The sequence below is a fragment of the Acanthochromis polyacanthus genome, chromosome 22 (genome assembly GCF_021347895.1).
Source record: "Acanthochromis polyacanthus isolate Apoly-LR-REF ecotype Palm Island chromosome 22, KAUST_Apoly_ChrSc, whole genome shotgun sequence".
Taxonomy (NCBI): domain Eukaryota; kingdom Metazoa; phylum Chordata; class Actinopteri; family Pomacentridae; genus Acanthochromis; species Acanthochromis polyacanthus.
In genome coordinates this window covers 4865099-4887658 of record NC_067134.1, presented here as the reverse complement: position 1 = coordinate 4887658, position 22560 = coordinate 4865099, and the positions used below count along the sequence as shown (strand labels likewise).

The following is a 22560-nucleotide window of genomic DNA, read 5'->3' as shown; positions in this document are numbered from 1 at the left end:
ATCTTCGCGACCAACGTTAACCCGTTGCGCTTCAGTTGAGCTTCAGTGTCCTGCCCGCGGTACACTTTGAGATCTGCATAAGCAATTTGCTAAATGTCTGAAACTGCAAACGTGATTATACAAACACTATACACCGATGGAAAGCTTAGATTCTCATGAATCCGCCGGTATAAACCACTTTCAGATGTGATTACCACAGCGGGTAATATAAACACATTTGTCTGACAAACAACGAATATCCATCCATCCGTTCTCTATACACGGCTTCAATTTACACAGCGCGACTCACATTTCCGGGTTCATTATTACACACAGATGAAAATATTCCACAAAAAAACGGCCATAATCCAACCTTGGACATCCAGACGAAACAAGCCAGGAACATATTTTGTCCAAAACATGTCTTGAAGTCGGTATATACTCCACGAATAGGTCGTTTTCAAGGAAATGCACCTCGCGATGCGCGTCCAATATTCCCTGTATTTCTCGTCATATTTTTATTTACAAATAGAATATTAGCGATTTTTTGTACTGAAAATGGCTGGAATTGACTGCAGCTTAAAGGGTTAAAGACTGCCAGTGGACCTCCCTGGACCAACACCACATCGAGACGGGAAACGCCCCGTCCATCCATATGAGCCCCCGCTGGCTCCCGCTTACCAAGCGACAGGCAGCTGAGGAGATGATCCGCGAGATGCTGGACGCCGGAGTGATCGAGCTCTCTGACAGTCACTGGGCCGCGCCGGTCGTGCTGGTGAAGAGAAAGGTTGGTTGGCTGGTGGTTCTGCGTTGATTACCGGCTTCTGAATGGTGTAACCAGGAAAGATTCGTACCCGCTGCCCTGCATTGATGACGCCCTCGACTACATCTCCGGCTCCAGCTGGTTCAGCTCCCTCGATCTACGCAGCGGTTATTGGCGGGTGGAGTTAGCCCTGGAAGCAAGGCCCAAGACCACCTTCACCTTCGGCCAGGGGCTGTGGCAGTTCTGGGTCATGCCATTCGGGCTCTGCAACGCATTCCGGCGACGTTCGAACGGCTGATGGAGAGGGTGCTGCCCACTGTCCCCTGGGAGCGGAGCGTAGTGTACCTCGATGACCTGCTAGTGCATGCTGACAGCTTCGATGGGGCCCTTGCCAACCTGAAGGAGGTCTTCGGGTGCATCCGCTGGGCCGGACTGAGACTGCACTCGGGAAAATGCCGCCTGCTGAGCCGTGAGACAGAGTTCCTGGGGCACGTCGTCAGCGCTCGAGGCGTGGCCACCAATCCCGACAAGGTGGCCGTGGTCCGGGACTGGCCGAGGCCAACTAACGTCAGCGAGCTCCGAAGCTTCCTGGGGTTGGCGTCGTACTACCGGCGCTTCGTGAAAGGCTTCGCCACCATCGCCAGTCCACTTCACCGCCTGACAGACAAGGGCCGCCCCTTCCAATGGGACGACAGCTGCACCGCCGCCTTTCAAACACTGAAACCCGCCCTGACCGAGGCCCCCGTCCTGGCGTATCCAGCATCACAGCAGCCGTTCATCGTCGAAACCGATGCCAGCAATGTTGGCGCGAGGGCGGTGCTGGCCGTTGTGCTGGCGCTGCGCCAGTTCCGGCCATACCTCCTGGGCCGGCGGTTCCTCCTTCGCACCGACCACGCTTCGCTGACATGGCTGATGAGTTTCAAGGACCCAGAGGGCCAGGTGGCTCGCTGGCTCGAGATTCTGCAGGAATTCGACTTTGAGATCCAACACCGGCCGGGGCGACAGCACACCAACGCCGATGCGCTGTCCAGGCGTCCCTGCGCAGCGGTCGAGCGCCACTACTGCCAGCGCCAGGAGGAGCGGGGTCTCGAGGTCCGAAGAGCAGCGGTGGTGAGTGTCTCCCATGGGCTCTCACTGTCTTCTACTGAGTTGCAGACCCACCAGGCAGCTGATGAAGTGCTGAGTCTGTTCCAGAGGTGGGTGGAGGCGGGACAGCGGGACAGCGGGACAGCGGACAGTGCCCGAGGTGAAGGCCTACTACTCGCAGTGGGGCAGCATCGAGTCCAGTTGGGGCCTGCTCTACCGCCGCTGGCAGGCACCGGGCCTCGGCCACGACCTCCTCCAGCCGTTGGTCCCCCGAGCACTCTGCTCCAAAGTTTTAGATTCGGTCCACGGCGCGGTGGGGGCCGGACACTACGGCGCTGCCAAGATGCTGCATCGGCTTCATGCCCAATTCTACTGACCAGGCTGTCGACGAGACGTGGAGCTCCATGTGCACTGCTGCAATGTCTGCACCGCCCAGAAGAGACCGAGCCAGCGATCCCACACGCCGCTCTTGTGAGGGCCCCAATGGAGCGCATCGGAGTGGACATCCTCGGGGCGTTCCCCGTCACTGACTTTGGGAACCGCTACGTCCTGGTGGCTATGGACTACTTCACGAAGTGGGCGGAGGTGTACGCGGTTCCCGACCAGAGTGCCTCGACGACGGCTGAGCAGCTCGTGGAGGAGATGTTCACCCGGTTCGGGGTCCCCGAGGAGCTGCACAGTGACCAGGGGTGGAACTTCGAGAGCCAGGTGTTCGCCGAGGTCTGCAAGCGGCTGGGGGTGACCAAGACCAGGACTCAGTCCTGTACAGTCAAAAGAGTCAAAAGAGTTGAGATATCTGCTCTCCTTTGTGCTGAACATCAGCCGGATGACCATCCACAGAGTCGCGGAGAGGCTAAAGAATGGTGAAGATCTTTCAGGTCTTCACCATTCTTGAAAGATCACTGAAAGATCTTCACCATTCTTCAGCCTCTCCGCGACTCTGTGGACGGTCATCCGGCTGATGTTCAGCTGCTTGGCTCTGTCAGACTTGTTGTGGCCAGCATGAAGGAGAGCAGATATCTCAGCTCTTTTGACTTCCATCTTGATACAACTTCACCGGAGAAAAAAATTGTATTAAGGACACCTGCCTATAAGGTAGAACTTTCAGTTTATTTAATGGAATTTTTCACTCCGACATGTAAACATCTCTAAAAATCATGAAACCGTGTAACAGAACTTTTGCAAAGCCCGGTATATTCAATGTATTGACAAGGAGAATTCACTACACATCTTCAGAAACATCTGCAAACTGCATCTAAAACGTATTACAAAAAGCGTTTTGAAAAGGTTGAATAAATGTGGCACAGTGAACCTTTCTGCCCTGGTTTTCAAGAAGGAATATGTAATTTCAATGCAGACACACTTGGTGTCGCTGTTCTGTCTGGTCGCTGCAGCACAGCTTTAATATTTAGCCACGCTCTGATTGGTTACAGAACGACGAAAGCGGAGTGAAGCGCGCACTTCCGGTCCTAAATGAAAGCGTTCCGGTAAGCAACATACAAAGTAAATCAGAAATCCAAACCGCTGCCGTATAGCTGGAATGAAGTCTCCATGAGGCTATTCCAAAAGGCCGATCTGGCCCATGGCAGTGTTAAAGTATGAATGACATGACAGCTAGGGGAAAACTACGAGGGATACTGAATCAACACTCATTCCAGTTTTCTCCTTTCATGTCAAACTTATTATTCAGTATATTTAGTCAAGTAAAAAACGCTAGCAGAACCACCCCAGGGAAGGAAACAGATCCATGTCACTGTCAGAATAAAACACCACGCAGGAGAATTATTATTAAAACACACTGAGGACTTCGTCCCGATGAAATTGTGAAGGGAGGATTTATTTTCCCGTCTTTTCTTGTGGTACTTGACAGAAGACATGACACCACCATGCTGTATCCACAAACATGTGACTGCAACATCCATTTAACAAGCAACAAACGCATTTTGAATACGTTACAGATCAACGTAACGCCGGACCAATTACGTTTCTGTTGCAATGTGATTGAAAATGCATTTTAGTTATCTGAGAACGTAATTTTGTGGAGACAGGGTTGCTCATAATGATGCTTGCTCTGTCTGGCACAATCACAGTCTAACATCCATCAGGTCCTCCTCAGTCTCTCATAGAGTTTCAGTTTATGTGGACATTCCTGCTGGAACTCTGTCCTTCTACAGAGTCTCCTCTGACTCTCTGATCCACCTCCACACCTTCAACACCACATTCACTGAAACTCTCTATCCTGGATTCTGGTTCCTCAGTGTTTGTGTGCTGAGTTGAATCTCCAGAGTCTCCTCCTGGTAGAGAAACAGTGTTGAACAGATAGTTGAGTCTCTCCATGACTCTGTCCCTCACAAACATGTTTTCACATTTAATCCATGAATGTTCCTCTTCAAGATGGAAGTTGTGATTCTTCCAGGAGCCAAGTGTGGTGTTTGCGTCTTTTTCTAGTCAAATGTTGAGAGTGAAAATCAGGATGTGGTGTTCCTCTGACGCTCACTTGAACTAAAAGCATTTGAGCTGCACAAAGTGTGAAATGAGAGAGGAAGCAGTGAATCTCCAAACTGCTGACAGACTTTCACACATTATTGTCCAGTGAAAATCAGCTTTTTGTGCAGCCACACTTGATCCTGATTTGAGTCTTTAAGTCCTGTTCTAGTGATGAAATGAGAACTAAAAATCCTGACTCTGAGTTCTTCATTACAAACAGACATTATATCATCTGTTTGTTTTTCATCTGCTTTATTCTACTCAACATTTAACAGGATTACAAAAAAAAAACATTTAAAGTCTGTCAAGAATCATACAGGTATGAGATCCATGAATCAGCCATAAGAATGGGGCTCTGGCAGAGTGACAGCAAAATAAGGGAACACAGTATGATATTATAACCTGTGATTTATAATCAAATAATGCTATAACCTGATGAATGTGTGTGAACTACCCAAATGCCTGTTTTTTCCATCCATCCATCCATCCATCCATCCATCCATCCATCCATCCATTCTCTATACACCACTTTATCCTCACTAGGGTCATGGCGGGTGCTGGAGCCTATCCCAGCTGACTCGGGCGAAGGCAGGGGACACCCTGGACAGGTCACCAATCTGTCGCAGGGCGACATATACAGACAAACAATCACACTCACATTCACACCTACGGACAACTTAGAGTAATCAATTAACCTCAGCATATTTTTGGACAGGGGCTGCACAGTGGAGTAAGTGGTTAGCACTTTCTCCTTGCAGCAAGAAGATCCCTGGTTCGAATCCCGGGGTGGGCCTGGGATCTTTCTGCATGGAGTTTGCATGTTCTCCCTGTGCATGCGTGGGTTTTCTCCGGGAACTCCGGCTTCCTCCCACAGTCCAAAAAATATGCTGAGGTTAATTGGTTACTCTAAATTGCCCATAGCCGTGAATGTGAGTGTGATTGTTTGTCTGTATATGTGGCCCTGCGACAGACTGGCGACCTGTCCTGGGTGTCCCCTGCCTTCGCCCAAGTCAGCTGGGATAGGCTCCAGCACCCTCCGCGACCCTAATGAGGATAAAGCGGTGTATAGAGAATGGATGGATTATCCTGCAATTAAAATCAACAGATTGGAACTTCTATTTATCCCTATCACAATGGTTAGATATATATTTTTTCTTGGAGTGTATAAAGTCAGGTTAATGCCATACATCACAACAGTAAAGGTTCTGTAAGGTTACCTAGTCAGTCCAGATTTATTCTATTCAACATTCTGAAAGTTTTTACAGAAAGGTTTGTTCATATATCATTTACAGTCTGATTTATGACACTTTTTCCCTAAAAACATACTGAAAGGCACAAAATGAGACATAAAATGAAACAGAAAAACCTTAAACAGATGCAAAATGTCCAGAATGATACAAAAATAATCTAAATGAGACACAAAATGTTCACAATGGAACAAAAACCTTTAAAAGCATGAAAAATGAGGAGTAAAAACAATCTAAAGACAAAAAGTGACCAAGGTTAGAGACAAAATGATGAAAATGAGCCTCAATGAGACACAAAATGCCCAAATTCAACAAAAACAGCCTTTAAGTCACCAAAATGGAACAAAAAACAACAAAAAGAGATGAAAAATGACAACATTTTATCCACTAACAACCCTAAGCATGCAAACTGATCAAAATAAGGCACAAAATTAGCAAATGCTAGCTTGTCAGTGTTGTGAAAACTTCAGTCTAACATGTCAGTGTGTAGTTTGATATCTGGAGCTGAGTTGCAGCTCGTTGTCTGGACTTCTGTCTTACCTGAATGTTTCCTATCTGGTTGAGGAGGCTTCATTTTTCTGTCACAGTCTTTGCTCAGAATGTCTTCACAAGTTTCACACTTGAAATCTTTACCACAACTCTCCAATATCTCCAAGGTTTGTGTGTTAAACTGACTTTCTCAAGTGTTTCAGTGTTTTTGTTCAGAATATGGAATGTGGTAATGTAGCAGGATGAGTTCTGCTTAAGGACATTTTGTGTCCTCTCAGGTAGTGCTGGGCTGTGGGCCAATCGGAACACGCCCACCCACTATAAAAGCTGAGAGGGGCCCCTGTACTCTTTCTCTTCTGCTGAGGCTGAAGACACGCCCCTTCCGGCTGCTCGCCCTGCTGCTCTCACCGGCGTTCAAAACATTCGGCATGTTACTCTGCTTGGTGTTGTGTAGCCACATTTGTGTTGCCAAAGGTAGGGTCTTTACCTCTTGTCTGGTTTATTACGGTCAGGAGCCTGCCTGTATGGTGAATGTTTTTACCATTGTAGGAAGCCATAGCGGCTGGATCGGCTTCTGACGTGCTCTCCATGTCCTGTGTGTGTGTGCGCGTCACGCTGCTGTACAGAGGTAGGTTCAGTTTCTTTTGTGTTGAGTAGAACTAATTGTCCTGTTTGTAACACCGCCCTTCTGTTTTCTCATGCTGTTTAGTGGCAGCACCAAGGACCCGCTGCTGCTTTGCTTGGCTGCTGCTTTGCTCGCTGCTTTGTGTACTGCATGTGTGCCGCTGTGCTTCGCTTCGCCCGGCCGTGTATCTGTGGCCTGCTACATGGCTAACCGGGGCTCGCTGCTGCCAGAGCCCTGGAGATAGTAAGAGTTGCGACACTCATGCTCTCGCAGCGGGGCGGTCACGTGGTTCATGTAAGCTTGAATAGTTCCAAACAGGCAGCGCTGTCATTTCCTTCTATGGGACTGAGAGCGGTGATTTCACGGTAAAAAAAGGAATAAAATCACACCTCCAAGTACTTGTTTGATTATTAATTCATTGGAGTGTGTATGTAAATGTCAGTTTTACATTTTGAGCCGTAAGGTGACATATTAAAGACACTTTTGGGGTTTTGGAGGGAATGTTTCACATTCGTGTTAGCATGGAAAATCGACTTTTACACAGAAATGTAAGATGATTGAAGACGTTAATTTTTGCCCAGCTGGATTATTGTATTTCCAGACAATGTCTATATTTCTGATTCACTTACCCGTAGTCTGGGAGTCATTGAAAAGCAGAGTAACAACAGTCCATTCAGCAGATAGTGTCCAGCCACTTCTGATGAGGCAGGAGTTGACTCACTATAACCATTTTAAGACATGCACAAAATATATATTCAAGAATAACAACTCATTATGCTTTGATGAATGAAATGGTATGTTTTATTGACAATGGGAGAAACAACGAGGGTCTTCAGTGAGGGCTCTCGGGATACTGGTGGATAGATAGATAGATGGATACGATAGATATTAATAAATACATTTGTTAAATACTTACAAGTATAAGTTTATGCATTATAAAGGGTCTCACATAAAGGTCGTAGTCTTGACAATTTAAAAAGAGGTAGCGATGTAGCTTTCAAAGAAGCGCTAACAAGCACATGGCAATGCCTGAAAGTCGGTCATCTGCCAATATTCACAAATACAGATAAATGTATGCACCACAAAGGGCTTCTGATATAATATAAAGACGTTAAAATTAAAAAGAGGTAGCGACTCAACAATTAATCCGTCAATATATCCCTGGAGATAACTTCACAGCTAACAGCAGAGTCGAGCTAAAAAAAAAGTAGCAGAAATTCGGTTGTCTACCAAGATAAAAATGTATATATAATTACGCTGTGCAAATACAAATAAAGCTCAGCATATGCATCATAAAGAGCCTCTGATAAAATATAGACAGTTGACAATTCAAAAGAGGTAGGCATTTCATCAACTTACCTCCACATATACTCAACGACCTGCAGTGCAAATGAACGGTGGCTATCACTGTCGAAGCGGTGCTTTGAACTAAACAAGCCTCCACAACCCGGAAATGGACCGAAAGAAAGCGTACAACGGCACCCTATGGGAGTGTCGCAACTCTTACTATCTCTAGGGCTCTGGCTGCTGCTATCTCTTTGCCTCACTCGCTTGGCCTACCTCTATCCGGTGTCAGCCGGGTTCGGACCAAGCAAGTTATGAACTGGGTTATTTTCAAATGTTTTTAGCTCTGTGATTTTAATTGTTGCCTTGTCTGTATCTTTTTTTATTTGCGCCCACAGTGGGGACACAGTGTTATTTGTTGGACATTATTTGGGTTTTGTTGTTTTTCTGTTTTGCTTTATGCCCCTTATTGGTTTAATGTCCAGCTAGTATTGATTTGTTTTTTTTCTGTTCTTATTCTGAGCTTTATTTGTTTTTTTTATATTTGTTTTCTAGGTTAAAATATTCATTCTGATTTGGTTATTTTAGTTTTTGTTTCTGTGTTCTCCACTGATTCCCTTCTATGTTTCAGAGGCTGTGTACCTGTGGTCGGGACGTGGTGTCGTCGGTGGTGGTCTCCTTCCCGTGTGATGTGTGAACCCTGGTTTTTTTTTTTTTTGTTTTGTTTTTTTTTGGTTTAGTTTTGCACGTGTGTGTGTGTTGTTTTTTTTTTTTTTTTTTCTTTATTCACTTGGTGACCTCTCCCTGGGCCCTGTTCCTCCCCTCCATCGACACACCGCCACATGGTAAGCAGACCTCTGACCCTTTGCATCCTTTTTCCCCTTATTTTATCATGTGTTAACTGATTTTAATTAGTTGTGTAAATAAAATTTGGATTTTTGTACGGGAACAACATGTCTCTTGCTTCATGATATATGAACCTGTGTGCCTCAACGTGCCTTTTAAGGGGCAAAGACTTTCCTTGGGGGCTCTCTCCCCAAGGTGGCGTTGTCAAGCTCAACTTAGAAGTTAGCCCTCCTAGCTGCTACTGCACTTGCCACAGTAACAGTTGTCAGGGCCGGCTCTCCCTATACGCAAATTAAGCGGCTGCTTAGGGCCCCACCGCCACTAGGGGCCCCCCGAATTGACTGTGTCTGATGGTCTGACCAGGCGTAAACTAACCGTGACGTCACCTGTTGGTTTCAGTGCCGAGAAAATGAAGCCCGGATTTTGCTACTTCCTGGTCGCTGTTTTGGATTTTTTTGGAGCCAGTGACGTAAAAAGCGTCATCAAACAGGCTGGACCAGAGAGCAACTAGGGACAGGATTGGCTGAGGACTCTTATCTCGCCCACATTTTACCGCAGAGGCTTCTGTTGCTGTCTATCAAGTATAGCCATGCCCTCTGGCTCCTCCAACTTTAATGATTTATTTAAAATTCAGTATTGATTTATTTAAGATCGGCCACCTGATCTCTCATTTTGACCATGAAAACTAACGGGAAAATAATCCTGAGCTGTAGAAAATCAGTCTATCAAATTTTATTTTTTCCAAAAATGAATTGGTCTATGGAGCAAAAGCTTTTTGGAGGCAACCCTAGCGGACGGCATGACATTGCAAGTTTTTGACACTTCCAGGTTGGCTTCAATTCTGGAGCCAGATGCTACGTCCACTATATATACAGTCTATGGGTCTGACCCACAGACTGCCATCTAACATTACTTGCTTCGGACTAACCTGGCAACCACCCAACACGCGTTGTAAGTTCAGTGTCGCTGATTGGGCGGCAGCTGCAGCCCCAGATGTGTCAAAATATTTGGTTGGTTGATCAAAAACTGGCATCAAGGAGGATGTGTAGAAGAACAGAAAAAAAAAAACAAGATGAAGCGTGTTTATCCTTCAGGTGCGGAAAAAAGGAAAAAGGACGAACAAAAGAGAGATACGCAAGGTAATTTCTGAAAACATCAGTTGATTGTTTTGAGGATACTATGATCGTGAGTCTCATTTTTAAATGCACTTGTTGTCCTTGATATATTCAGCTCAGTTGACGGTAACCAAATCGTTGTTGCTAATGCTAGCGCTGTTTAGCTAGCGGCGCAGTCAACTTCTAGGTACAGACAGCTTCTATATTGATGTGTTTTCTTGTATTATAGATTAAGATTAACCTCGGTTCCTGCAGCTTTCACATTGTTTATAGGCTGAAGTAGAACAATATACTCACCCAGAAGGCTTTCCTGATCCAAACAGTGCTTCAGGAGACCATGATGAAATATTGGTGAAACTAATGAGTTTGTGGACGATTAATGCAGTTTTAGAAGTGGTGCTATACATGCCATCCGAGCTCTGCTGTCGGCTCTGCAAATCTGTAAGCTTTACTGGAAAAAAAAAAATAAAATTTTTAAGATGGCGCTGTGCGAGCAGCAGCTGGTTACGGGAGCTCTCAACCCTTTTTTCTTACTTTTCGTTTTTTCTATTGTAAATAGGCACTTTTTCCTATTTTTCCTTAAAGTGGGTGAAGCTTTGTGCAATCGTGCATATAGGAAACCCACTTTTATCACACTTTTATTCGGAGTTGTGCTGTTTTTTGGACTTGCTTCAGGTGAGCCCTCTGGGCACAGCGGCGGCCGCTCTGAGGAACAAAGACGCTACACACGTGAGACCCTTCTCGGCCTCCGCAGCTCATCCTTTCTCTACACGGAGAGGCCCCATGTCCCCGCGGAGATACGGAGGAAAAGAAGAGGCTGCAGAGGAGGACGGCGAAAGCGCAGGATTTACTTTCCCTCTATCATCATGGGGAACGTCCTCTCCATCACCAACAAGGTAGAGGAGCTGGCCACGCTGACGCGGCTGAAGGAGCATCGTGAGTGTAGCCTCATGTGTTTCACGGAGACATGGCTGAATGGACATACACCGGACTCTGTGGTTTCCCTGAACGGTTTTACACTCGCGCGCGTGGACCGGAACGCGGTGGGAAGCGGCAAAAAGTCTGGGGGAGGATTGGCTGTGTACGTGAATGAGCGGTGGTGTAACCCAGCAAACGTGCATGTGAAGGAACAGCTGCGCACGCGGGACTTGGAGATGCTTACGGTGGCGCTGCGGCCGTATTATCTACCGAGGGAGTTCTCGCACGTGATTGTTTTGCGTGTACATCCCACCATCAGCTCATGCAGGGACAGCGTGTGAAAGACTCCACAGTGCCGTAAGCGAAGCCCAGAGCCGCCATCCCCGGGCGCTTGTCCTGATTAGTGGAGACTTCAACCACGCCTCCCTCTCTGCCTTTCTCCCTACTTTCACACAGTATGTCACGTGTCACACGCGGGGCGACAAGACACTGGACTTACTGTATGTGAATGTGAAAGGCGCCTACACCGCTGCCCCCCTCCCCCCACTGGGCCGCTCGGACCACAACCTAGTTCATCTGCTCCCCCACTACACACCCAAGGTGAGAAGAGGACCTGTGCAGAAGAGAACTGTGAAGGCATGGACAGATGAGGCCAGTGAGAGACTCAGAGACTATTTCCAGACCACTGACTGGAGCGTGCTCTGCAGTCCTCATGGAGACGACATCGATGGCGTCACGCATTGCGTCACAGATTACATCAACTTCTGCGTGGACAGCACTGTGCCAACTCGGACGGTACGGTGCTTCTCCAACAACCACCCCTGGGTCACCCCTGAGCTCAAAGCCCTCCTGAACCAGAAGAAACGGGCTTTCATCTCAGGGGACAGAGAGGAGCAGAAGAGAGTGCAGCGTGAGCTCCAGTGGCAGATCAGAAGGGCCAAGAAGGACTATGGGAAGAGGCTGGAGGAGAAGCTGGTTCAGAACAATGCGCGGGACGTGTGGAGAGGACTTAAGAACATTTCTGGACATGGACAGAGTGCCAGAGGGACAGCTGATGGGGACCAGCGCAGGGCGGATGAGCTGAACTGTTACTTTAACAGATTTGACTCTCCCCCCACCCCCTCTGCCCCCTTTCCTGCTCCCCCCTCTTCACACATCCCCAGCTCAGCAGACCCTCCCCTTCCTGCGACACCTTCACCGGCCCCCAACTCACCCACACGAACTACTCCCACCCCCTGCAGCCCACCTCACTCCCCCCCTCACTCCCCCCTCTCCTTCACACCGGACCAGGTGAGGAGAGAGCTGAGGCGACTGAAGCAGAGGAAATCTGCTGGACCAGACGGCATCAGCCCCAGGCTGCTGAGGACCTGCGCGGACCAGCTCTGTGAGGTCCTCTGCCACCTCTACAATCTGAGCCTCAGCCTGGAGCGGGTCCCCGTCCTGTGGAAAACCTCCTGCGTGGTCCCAGTCCCTAAAACAGCTCACGCCAAGGAACTGGCCCACTACAGACCTGTCGCCCTCACCTCCCACCTCATGAAGACCATGGAGAGGCTCCTCCTCCGCTCAGTGGTGAGCTCCGACCTGGACCCGCTGCAGTTTGCCTACAGGCCCAACATGGGGGTAGAAGACGCTGTCATCTACCTGCTGCAGCGAGCGCTCACTCACCTGGAGAGCGCCGGCAGCGCTGTGAGAGTCATGTTCTTTGACTTCTCCAGCGCCTTCAACACCATCAGGCCGGCGCTGCTGCGGGGGAAGCTGGTGGACGCGGGAGTTGATGGACATCTCGCTGCCTGGACCACTGACTACCTCACTGACCGTCCACAGTACGTGCGGCTGCGCGGCTGCGCGGCTGCGAGTCAGAGGTGGTAGTCTGCAGCACGGGGGCGCCCCAGGGCACCGTCCTCTCACCCTTCCTCTTCACCATCTACACCTCGGACTTCACCTACAACACAGACAGCTGCCATCTCCAGAAGTTCTCTGATGACTCCGCCATTGTGGGCCGTGTGTCTGAGGGGAACGAGCTGGAGTATCGGTCGGTCATCATGGACTTTGTGGACTGGTGTGAGCGCAACCATCTGTGCCTCAACACCAGTAAGACGAAGGAGATGGTGGTCGACTTCAGGAGAAGGACACTCCCACATCCACCAGTGAACATCCAGGGGCAGGACATTGAAACAGTGGACAGTTTCAAGTACCTGGGTGTTCACCTCAACAATAAACTGGACTGGTCCCACAACACCGATGCTCTGTACAAGAAGGGCCAGAGTCGCCTCCACCTTCTGAGGAGGCTGAGGTCCTTCGGAGTGTGCAGACCTCTACTAAGGACTTTCTATGACACTGTGGTAGCCTCTGCTTTCCTCTACGCTGTCGTCTGCTGGGCCCCGGGCAGCACAGAGCGGGACATGAAGAGACTGAACAAGCTGACCAAGAGGGCCAGCTCTGTCCTGGGCTGCCCACTGGACTCTGTGATGGATGTGGGTGAGAGGAGGATGTTGACCAAGCTCTCATCCATCATGGACAACAGCTCCCACCCACTGCACCGGACTGTAGTGGAGCTGAGCAGCTCCTTTAGCACGAGACTCAGACACCCTCAGTGCAAGAAGGAGCGCTACCGCAGGTCCTTCATCCCCACTGCCATCAGACTGTATAACACTACTGTGTAGTTGTTATTATGTGCAATATTTAATATCTTGTTCTTGCACTTTCGTGACTTTTGCACTCCTGTTTTTTGTTTTTGTTTTTGTTTCTAAGAGCCCTGTAATGTTAAATTTCTCCTTTGTGAGATTAATAAAGTCTATCTTATCTTACTTTGTCTACGTAGCAAAATTACTGTGTCCCAGCAAATTATAATCAAATACAAACAAAATGTGTAAGGTTTTCCATACAGTTGCTGGTTCGCGATGGCAATATTCTACTAACCACCGCAAGGCAGGGCCACAAAGTGATCCTGCTTAGGGCCCCCTGATGTCCAGAGCTAGCCCTGACAGTTGTTAGTTCTTCTCTCTGACATCACAATGGACTTTTAAAAAATGCATTTACTGTCTTAGTACTTGTTCTCTGTGCAATGACAGTAAAGTTGGATCTAATCTAATCTATAAAATGACCAAAATGAGACAAAAATTGACAAAAGTGGTGAGAAAAAGACCCAAACAGAGTCTACTGAACGGTCCAACAATGTTATGGGACAGTTCAAATGGGACACAAAATTACCAAAATGGAACATAAAACATCCGACCAAGACAGAAAAATACCACAATGAGCCATAAAATTAGAAAAGGGACATCAAATGTGAAACAAAAAGATAAGTGTCCAAAATGGGACTAAAATTAAGCAAAAATGACAGAAATGAGACCCAAAATGTAGAAAATGAAAAAAACAACCTTAAAGTGATGCAAAATGACTAAAATGAGAGATAAAATGAGCAATTCAGAGTTAAAATGAGATGAAAACTGAAACAGAAATGGCCACTGAGTCACAGAATGATGAAATAGACGTGAACTAACAAGATGAACAATTTTAAACAGAAATAAACTTAAAAATACACAAAATAACCAAAATGAACCACAAAATGGTCAAAATTAAGGCACAAAATGACCAAAATGGAAGGAAAAAAATAACATGAAAAGATGCAAAATGTTTAAAACCAGACAGAAAGACGTAAACTGACCAAAAGAAAACACATACTGACACAAATGAGACACAAAATGATCCAGAAATCTTCTCTTACAGTCATGAAACTGTCCACATTTATTCTATTCAACATTCTGAGGGTTTTTACAGAGAGGTTTGTTCATAGATCATTTACAGTCTGATTCATGACACTTTTCCCCCCCTAAAAACAGACTGAAATGTAAAAAATGATCCAAATGAGATGTTCATTTTGTGTCTCATTTTCGTCATTTTTGTTGCTAATTCTGGTCATGCATTTCTTTAAATAACTAATAATACTGTGGACTCATTATTTAAACTTGAAGTAAATTCTTAGCATACTCAACTGGAAAATACTTTTACCGATTTTCTGTTGTTTGAACCTTAGTGCTGTCTTCGGGTCAAAATTAACCAGGCCACCATGTTTAATAGCATGGAACGGCCCCTAAATGACCTTTTTCAACTTGAAATTTGATAATTTTCCTCAAGTGACCCCAACATTAGAAAAAGTGAAACATTTGTTTCTTTTTGTTTATATTTTCATCAAAGCTGTACACCACCAGGGTACAAAGACTGTCTTCAGGTCATTTTTTACCCGGTGCCAGATAGAAAATTGACCCCCATGGTGGGTCACTTTTCTATTATAGAATTCTGACCCCACCTATGGAAAAGTGACCCACCCCCAATTATTCTGTAAAAAAATATTTAACCCTTTAAGCTTCAGTCAATTCCAGCCGTTTACAGTACAAAAAATCGCTAATATTCTATTTTTAAATTTAAAAAATTACGAAAAATACGGGGAATATTGGACGGGCATCGCGAGGTGCATTTCCTTGAAAATGACCGATTCGGGGATTTTATACCGACTTCAGGACATGTTTTGGATAAAATAGTTTACTGGCTTGTGTCATCTGGATGTAAAAGGTTGGATTATGGCCGTTTTTTGTGGAATCTTTTTTTTTGTGTGTAATAATAAACCCGGAAATGTGAGTCGCGCTGTGTGCGTTGAAGCCGTGTATAGAGAACGGATGGATGAATATTTGTTTTTGTTGGACAAATGTGTTTTTCTCACCCGCTGTGGTAATCGCATCTGAAAGTGGTTTATACCGGCGGATTCGTGAGAGTCTAAGCTTTCCATCGGTGTATAGTGTTTGTATAATCGTGTTTGCAGCCGTCGGACATTCTTGAAATTCCTATGCAAATTAGTAGGTGTACCGCCGGCGGTACACTGAAGCTTTTACACACATGAAAATTAAAATATTATTGTGTTTTACAAATACATGATATTTTTCAATATTGCAATAATAATTATATATAATAATAATAATAATATATAAGTTTATAGGAAAACTCATGAGGGCCAATACTTTATAGCACAAAAGAGAGACTGGATGAAAACTTTACAACACATTATTGAAAATAAAGATTTTATTTACAAATGCATTGTATTTACATTAAAATATACATTGAATCAGCTTAAACAGAGAAGATAGGCTGGAAGTGGCTGCAGATGTTGCTGATAAAGATGGACCCAGGAGCTGATGGCTGAAGAATGAGGGTGGTTCCTTTCACTGGTAAGTAGGCGAGCCACTTGTAGATGGTGGTGTTGTTCATCTTCCCTGATGCGCAGTAAACATGAACTGTGGTGTTCAGCCTCGATGCGAAGGCCAAAACCTCCACTTCTGTGCCCCATTCACCCGGTGTTGACATCTTGCTGCTGGCTGGGTAATCGGTGGTGTTAGCGAGAGCATATTGCATAGTGGGGTCACTATTCTATAGTATGGAAAAGTGACCTAGGTTACAAAACATTAAATAGCTAGCATAATACATAGTGGGGTCAAGATTCTATACCCTGGCTACTTCTGGACTGTTGAGATTGTCATATTTGCAGATTTTCAAATTAATATGGACTAATCTGATATTGCTGAAGCTATGAGGACAGTTTTCAGGTTTCAGTTCCCAGCAGGTCAGAGATCAGATATTTTTAGTCATCCAGGAGTAACAAGAAGGACTGTAAAACAAATACTGTGTGCTGCACGTGTGACAAATACAGTTGCATTCTGTCCTCCATGTGTTAATTAGAGCTTAATATGTTCGGAATATTTTGCTTGAATCTGTTACTTTTCTATTCTTATGATTGATGTAGGTTATGCATCTTTCAGGTGGGAGTAATGACCCAAAAAATGAGAGAGTACTAGTATCTGGTAATTGAGTTTTGTAGTTTTATATTCCATTGTACAGTATACAGTACACTGCTGTTTCCCTTCAAAAATGCATTTCAAGTTCATTTCTGCACATTTCTGTTACTTTATTAGGCTACAGAAGTATTATCTCTTGCAAAACAAGAAATGTTTACACCTATGCAGTACCTGTAGCAGCAATAATAGTGATAACAAACCTTTACTTAAAGAAAGAAAACAGTTACAGCATGAACAATGGTATAAAAACGTATGGTGTTCACTGATTAAATAGTCTTTCTACCCTCTGAGGAAGCAAAAACAGGCATTCACAAAGTGTGTGATGCATGACAGGTTGTTTCTTCATGTAAAATAGATTTTTGGTTAAAAATTCCATTAAGCTGCTCTATTTTAGAGGCTCAGTGGAGGCAGGTCATTTTTGACCCTGAGGACAGGAGGAGTGTTCAGGACGTTAAGACAATGCAAGGGTTCATTGTGCTGTATGACGACACAATGAGATCCTACTAACAAATCACACAGATGACCTATGTGGTGACAAGAGAAGAAACAAATAGCATAAGACCTTTATCCAACCAGCAGAAACTGCAGCACAGCTTCACCTGTTTTTAACATTTCTGGTTTTGACATTTGCAGGAGTGTATCAGCTACTACTAGTAAAACCACGTGTCTGTTGCTTGAAAACATAATAATGTTGGTTATGTCTTTGATATCTGACTCAGAGATATTCTTGCTGGGACTCTTCAATGTTACATTAATTATGAAACAACTTGTAAATGTTCATCTGTTTGAAAACATTCAAAACATTTCATGAAGCAGTCATGGAGTTGCACATGTTTTATTGCAACTTTATTTCACTTCCAGATCTCCTCTGCTGCAGTGACACACTCTGTTGTGTTCTACTGTCACAATGTCTGTATCTCGTTGCCTCCTTTGACTAGAAAGACAGCAGAGCTCAAGCTGAGTGGATTCCAGCAGTATGTTCACACCTGAACAGCCATGTTCCTTCAGCAGGATGTGAAAATGTTCCAAAGAGCTTCACATTATCTCCAATCACTGCGCTGCTGATGAAGGATGTCATGATAGCAGAAATGTAGCAGTCTGTACCAATACCATATCCATCCAGACATTCAGTTTGGTTCTTCTGCCTGCTGCTCCACCACCACCACAGTCCAGACTCCATCTGGTCTAATCATCAAGGATTGTTTACATACTTCCTCACAATTGTTGTTGAAGCACAGACTAAAGGTGCTTTAAATCTAAAACATCTACTTTTAACCTGTACCAATTCTTCCGTGTTGTTTCAAGCTTAGTTCTTTTTTATTTTTCACAGATGTTTCAGGATCATGACTTCTCAGCTGTGTGGATTCTCATGGGGGCTTTTAATTGATAACTATGTTTAAAGCTTTTTCCACAGGTTCCACAAGAATATGGCTTCTCACCTGTGTGACATCTTAAGTGGACAGTCAAATAGGACCGTTGACTGAAGCTTTTTCCACAGGTTCCACAAGAATATGGCTTTCCCATTTTGTGAACTGCCATGTGCTTATAATGTGCTGATGAACCAGAAAATCTTTTTCCACAAATGTTACAAACATATGGCTTCTCACCTGTGTGACATCTCATGTGGGCAGTCAAAGAGGTCCGTTGACTAAAGCTTTTTCCACAGGTTTCACAAGAATAAGGCTTCTCACCTGTGTGGGTTCTGTGATGTCTAATTAAATTTGATTTACGACTAAAACCTTTTCCACAGACCTCACATGTTGCAGATTTTCTTGCCTTGTCATTGTCACACTGTCTCGCTGATGTTGGAGCATTGTCTACATCATTACTGTGACTGTTGTTACTCTGATGTCTTGGTTTCAGCTCAATACATCAAGTTGATCTTGAGTCTACATCCTTGCATCCTTCCTGATCTGGGCTCTCAGCTACACAAGAGATGTGAAACAGGAGCTGATCACTGTTTGGTTTTGGTTCACTGTGGTCACTTTCCTCATCAGCAGGAGTCACCTCAAAGGTATCAGTCTCCTGTTTCAATCCAATTAACTCTTCATCCTGACTGGAGCAGAGTTCATCCTGTTCCACTTTAATTTGTGGTAACCCTGGGTTTGATTGGGCCAGACTGGTGCACAATTCTTCCTGTTCCATTTTAATTTGAGAAATCTCTGGGTTTGATTGGTCCTGACTAGTGCGGAGTTCCTCCTGCTGATCTTTAATCCGTAGAGGTTCTGGGTCCTCATGGTCCACCATGGAGTTTCTCTCCTGGTCATGGGGCTGATGGTCAACAACAGTCTTCTCATTCTCACAGACATAAGACTGTGGGAGCTCTGGAGGGAAAAAGAGACAAAAGACAATGGTTACTACTGTGATGATCGGAGAACACACATCTGTCACTTTGTCCAGGACTTGCTGTCACCAACAAATTCAGCTCAACAGTTGAACGTTTGACGCAAAAAGAATATGATGGTTTATAATAGAAGTCTTTGAGCAATGAAACAGCAGCAGGAATGATACAAGCATCTCCAAATGACTGAACATTTCTATGAACACGTTGTTCCACAGTGGATACAGGAGCACAAAGTTCTAATGGTAAACACCACTGGGTACTTTTCTACACACCACACAGACAGGTTTGATGGGGATCCAGTAAAATCTGTCTGAATAAAGCTGCTGTCCTCTTCAGCCTTCAAACCTGTCAGGACATTTGGATTTTAATGTTATTCTTATTTTACTGCTGGTTACTGTACTGTTGATTTGACTCATCAGTGAAACCCAACATGTTAATAGTGGAATGCAGTTGAACACATTACTTCTATACTCTCTAACTCTGTACATGTGCTTTCTTTAGATCATGAATGATCTCTATACATGGAATTATGTCTCTGGACTGAAATGATGGAATGACTGAGTCCTCTGTCAGAGTTTTATTATTAAACTGTTTGATAACACAATGCAGTTGCTGTCAGTGTGGAGTAGTTCAGATAAACACTTCCAGCACCTCTGAACAGGAAACTTTGGTTCTTGCTTCCAGGGTCAATCAACACAACGATCACATTTTTAAAACTCCACACAGCATCAACTAACAGACTCCATATTATGAGCCCATTCTCTCTTCCTCACAGTGTGTCTCAGTTCATCTCAACACTTCATGATGTTCTACATGCTAGAAGTGGAATTCTTCACCATCAAAACACATACACACCTATGGGCTGTAAGGGGATGTGTGGTTTCCAGATGACATCCAGCAGTCTGCGCTGACGATCGATCTCCTCCTGGTACTGGACGATGGTTTTTTCAAACTCTGAGAATATTTCTCCAGCAGCAGCAGTTAGTCTGTCGCTGATCAACTCTCTCAGATACTCAACTGAACACATCGTTACTTTAACGCTCTGATATTTCTCATTCATACTAAAATACAGCCGTTTTATAGCTCAGTCCACACAGCAGTGAAGATAACTCTGCTCATGCTTCTTTGTTTGCATCCGCCGGGTGTCACCATAGATATATACAAACGCTAGGGCTGAATCCCAAACCGCCCCCTACACACTATCCCTACACACTACCCCTCCGTTTGCGCGTTCCCGCGGAGGGTCCTCCATATTAAGGGCCGTCCCAAACCGCGTAGTGCGGAGGGAGAGTGGACTGTTCAGCCCTTAAATAGCGAGTCTGCATCAATGCTCACTCTGGACAACTTTTTCAGGAAGTGCCACATCAAAAAGGAGGATGAAACAAACATATTGATGTGAGTTCCACATGCGTCCTTTATTTCTCCCACGCCTTTTTCACACTGACAGAACATCACAAAAAGAGTGGTGAAAAAAGATAAAACAAAAGAAACAAATCTTCTCTGCTGACGTTTGATTTAATTGTGCACCCCCTGACACCTTAAAATTTGAACACAACTGACAGAATTCATTTATTCATTTGTTGGATTTGAAATGCCAGATAATAGGATTGGAAAACATGTGAGTGAAAAAAAAGTGGGATGCTTTCGTCTTCTGGAAGCAGCAGCAATCCTTGTTAGTTGCAACCTGTGCCACAGCGCTACAGCCATGCACAGTAGGCGTCTTTGTGTTACCATGGCAATGACGTCTTCCGTTTTCCGGTGAGGCGACAGGGCGTCCCATTCCTGACGATCGCATTTATACCCTTCCCCTTCAACAATAGGTGCCCTCCACAGCTGCGAGTGTGACTTCTTTTGGAGTGACACTCGGTAGTGGAGGGGGAGTGTGTCGGGGGCGGTTTGGGATTCAGCGTCGTCACTTGGCGGCCATCTTAGGACAGGGGACTGCTCTGGCGCACTGTACTGTAGTCAATGGTAAGGTAGATGATTTCCTCACTTTAACACTCATAACTCGCTCAATTCTTGATTGATTTACAAACGGTTTAGTTTATTACAAGCCTTATTAACGTGGCTATGATTCAGGCTCAATTCCGAAATCGCAGCTTTTCGTTTTGAAAAATGCGGCATAGTTGTGTGTCTTTTCTGCCTGGCTACTCACATTGAAGATGGTGTTACTCACAATCTGATTGTCAATTATTAGGTTTTCCTGAGACCAACGTTTTTTGAGAACATAATCTTTAGGCGAAATTACATTCTTTGTGGTTGTATTTATTTGCTTGTTAAGAGACTCTGATTGAGACCTTAGACTTATTGTTTGTATACATCTATGCCTGGATTAGTTAGCCTGCAGCCGAAATGCATTGTGGGTAATGTAGGCACCAGGTTCATGAAAAGAAAAGACACCATCTCTGTTTGTTGTGCATTGATTTTGGTTGAGCTTTGTTTTTATCTGTGCATTAGAAAGCTGACAGTAATAAAGAAGTGCAATGCTAAATAATAAAATTACATTTACATCCCTTTATGCTGAAAAAAGATGATATGTGTTCATTTTTATATGAATTCAATGGTTTTAAGTAGTCTTATGTAAGCAGTAAAATAAGTACATCTCTGACGTTTATAACAAACCAAGCTGTTCTAAAATCGGTTGAAAATTGAGCAATCTACAGTGATTTTAAAATCCATGCTCCATTGACTTTAATGTTATGAGTGATCGAGCAGCCCTGTCCCAAGATGGCCGCCATGTGGCGACATCGCTCCCCATAGGCTGACAGCGCTCATGAGCCATCTGGCGTTTGTATATATCAATGGGTGTCACTGTGAAGTTCCGGGAGAAACACTGAGTTACTTTCTTCTTCCTCATTGAATTAGGCGGACGAGACGCATCACTGGCGTATTGCTGCCACCAACTGGATGCTACTCATAGTCCTTAGAGAATCATCGATATTTTCTTATGCAGTCCTGTGGTCATGAGAAAGTTCATAAGTTTCTTCATATTTGTCCACTCCTCCATGTTAAGTAGAAAGCAAAGATTAAAAACAGTTCGTCCAGCTGCTCCTAGTCTCTCATGTTTCTTCTGTTGGCATGAGTAGAGCTTACACTTAAAGCTTGTGTCCGGAGTTTGAATCGCAACGTCTCCCAAAACACTGTTGGTCCCACCCTCCCTCTGATTTCGCGAAATACCTAGTCACGCCCCTTTATTTGTGCATGCACACAGTACCTGAGAGGAGTGCCCAGAGTGCTGCAGCATCTTGCCTGTTTTGCTGTTTAGAGCGGATGTTTAGCAGACAATGGATATATCCGAGGTAAGTCCACTCTTCTACATTTAGTAGTGCGTAGCTCGCGCACCTCTGCATGGGCGTGCTTGCTGTGCGCGTAACCGTTGATTGACAGCATGACAAAGCGGAAGCTCGAACTTGATTGGCTAGCTGCCGATCGGCGCTTTTTGGAATAACATGGGGGTCTATGAGAGGAAGGCGGAGCTCATGAATAAATTTGCATGTCGCGTCATACTAACATTATATTATAGTATCGAAG

The 22560-nt window shown here is 45.1% G+C and overlaps 3 protein-coding genes and 1 long non-coding RNA gene across 8 annotated transcripts in view; 2 read left to right on the top strand and 2 right to left on the bottom strand.

Annotated features, from left to right (window-relative positions):
* Positions 1-22560, bottom strand: part of LOC110972485 (zinc finger protein OZF-like) — a 657596-nt gene that overhangs the window by 389246 nt on the left and 245790 nt on the right. The gene's annotated exons all lie outside the window — the stretch shown is intronic.
* On the top strand, positions 6363-8668 carry LOC127532082 (uncharacterized). The gene is made up of 3 exons (XR_007939335.1): positions 6363-6525; positions 6601-6679; positions 8592-8668. It is a non-coding gene; the product is annotated as an uncharacterized LOC127532082 (long non-coding RNA).
* LOC127532011 (zinc finger protein 615-like) overlaps positions 16696-22560 on the bottom strand; it is a 190934-nt gene continuing 185069 nt past the window's right edge. The window contains exon 3 of one of the 4 annotated variants that reach the window (XR_007939237.1): positions 16696-16885. Coding sequence is in view for 1 of the 4 variants with exons in the window: in XM_051942989.1 (XP_051798949.1) it covers positions 18558-19009 (452 nt within the window). In the remaining 3 variants the exon portion in view is untranslated. Of the gene's footprint in view, positions 16886-17752; positions 17837-17888; positions 17962-18189; positions 19010-22560 lie in introns of those variants that run through there. The other 3 variants (XR_007939240.1, XR_007939238.1, XM_051942989.1) reach the window with 3 other exon arrangements.
* LOC127531946 (gastrula zinc finger protein XlCGF26.1-like) overlaps positions 20752-22560 on the top strand; it is a 217991-nt gene continuing 216182 nt past the window's right edge. The window contains exon 1 of the mRNA XM_051942491.1: positions 20752-22328. The gene's annotated coding sequence lies outside the window, so the exon portion shown is untranslated. The remainder of the gene's footprint in view (positions 22329-22560) is intronic.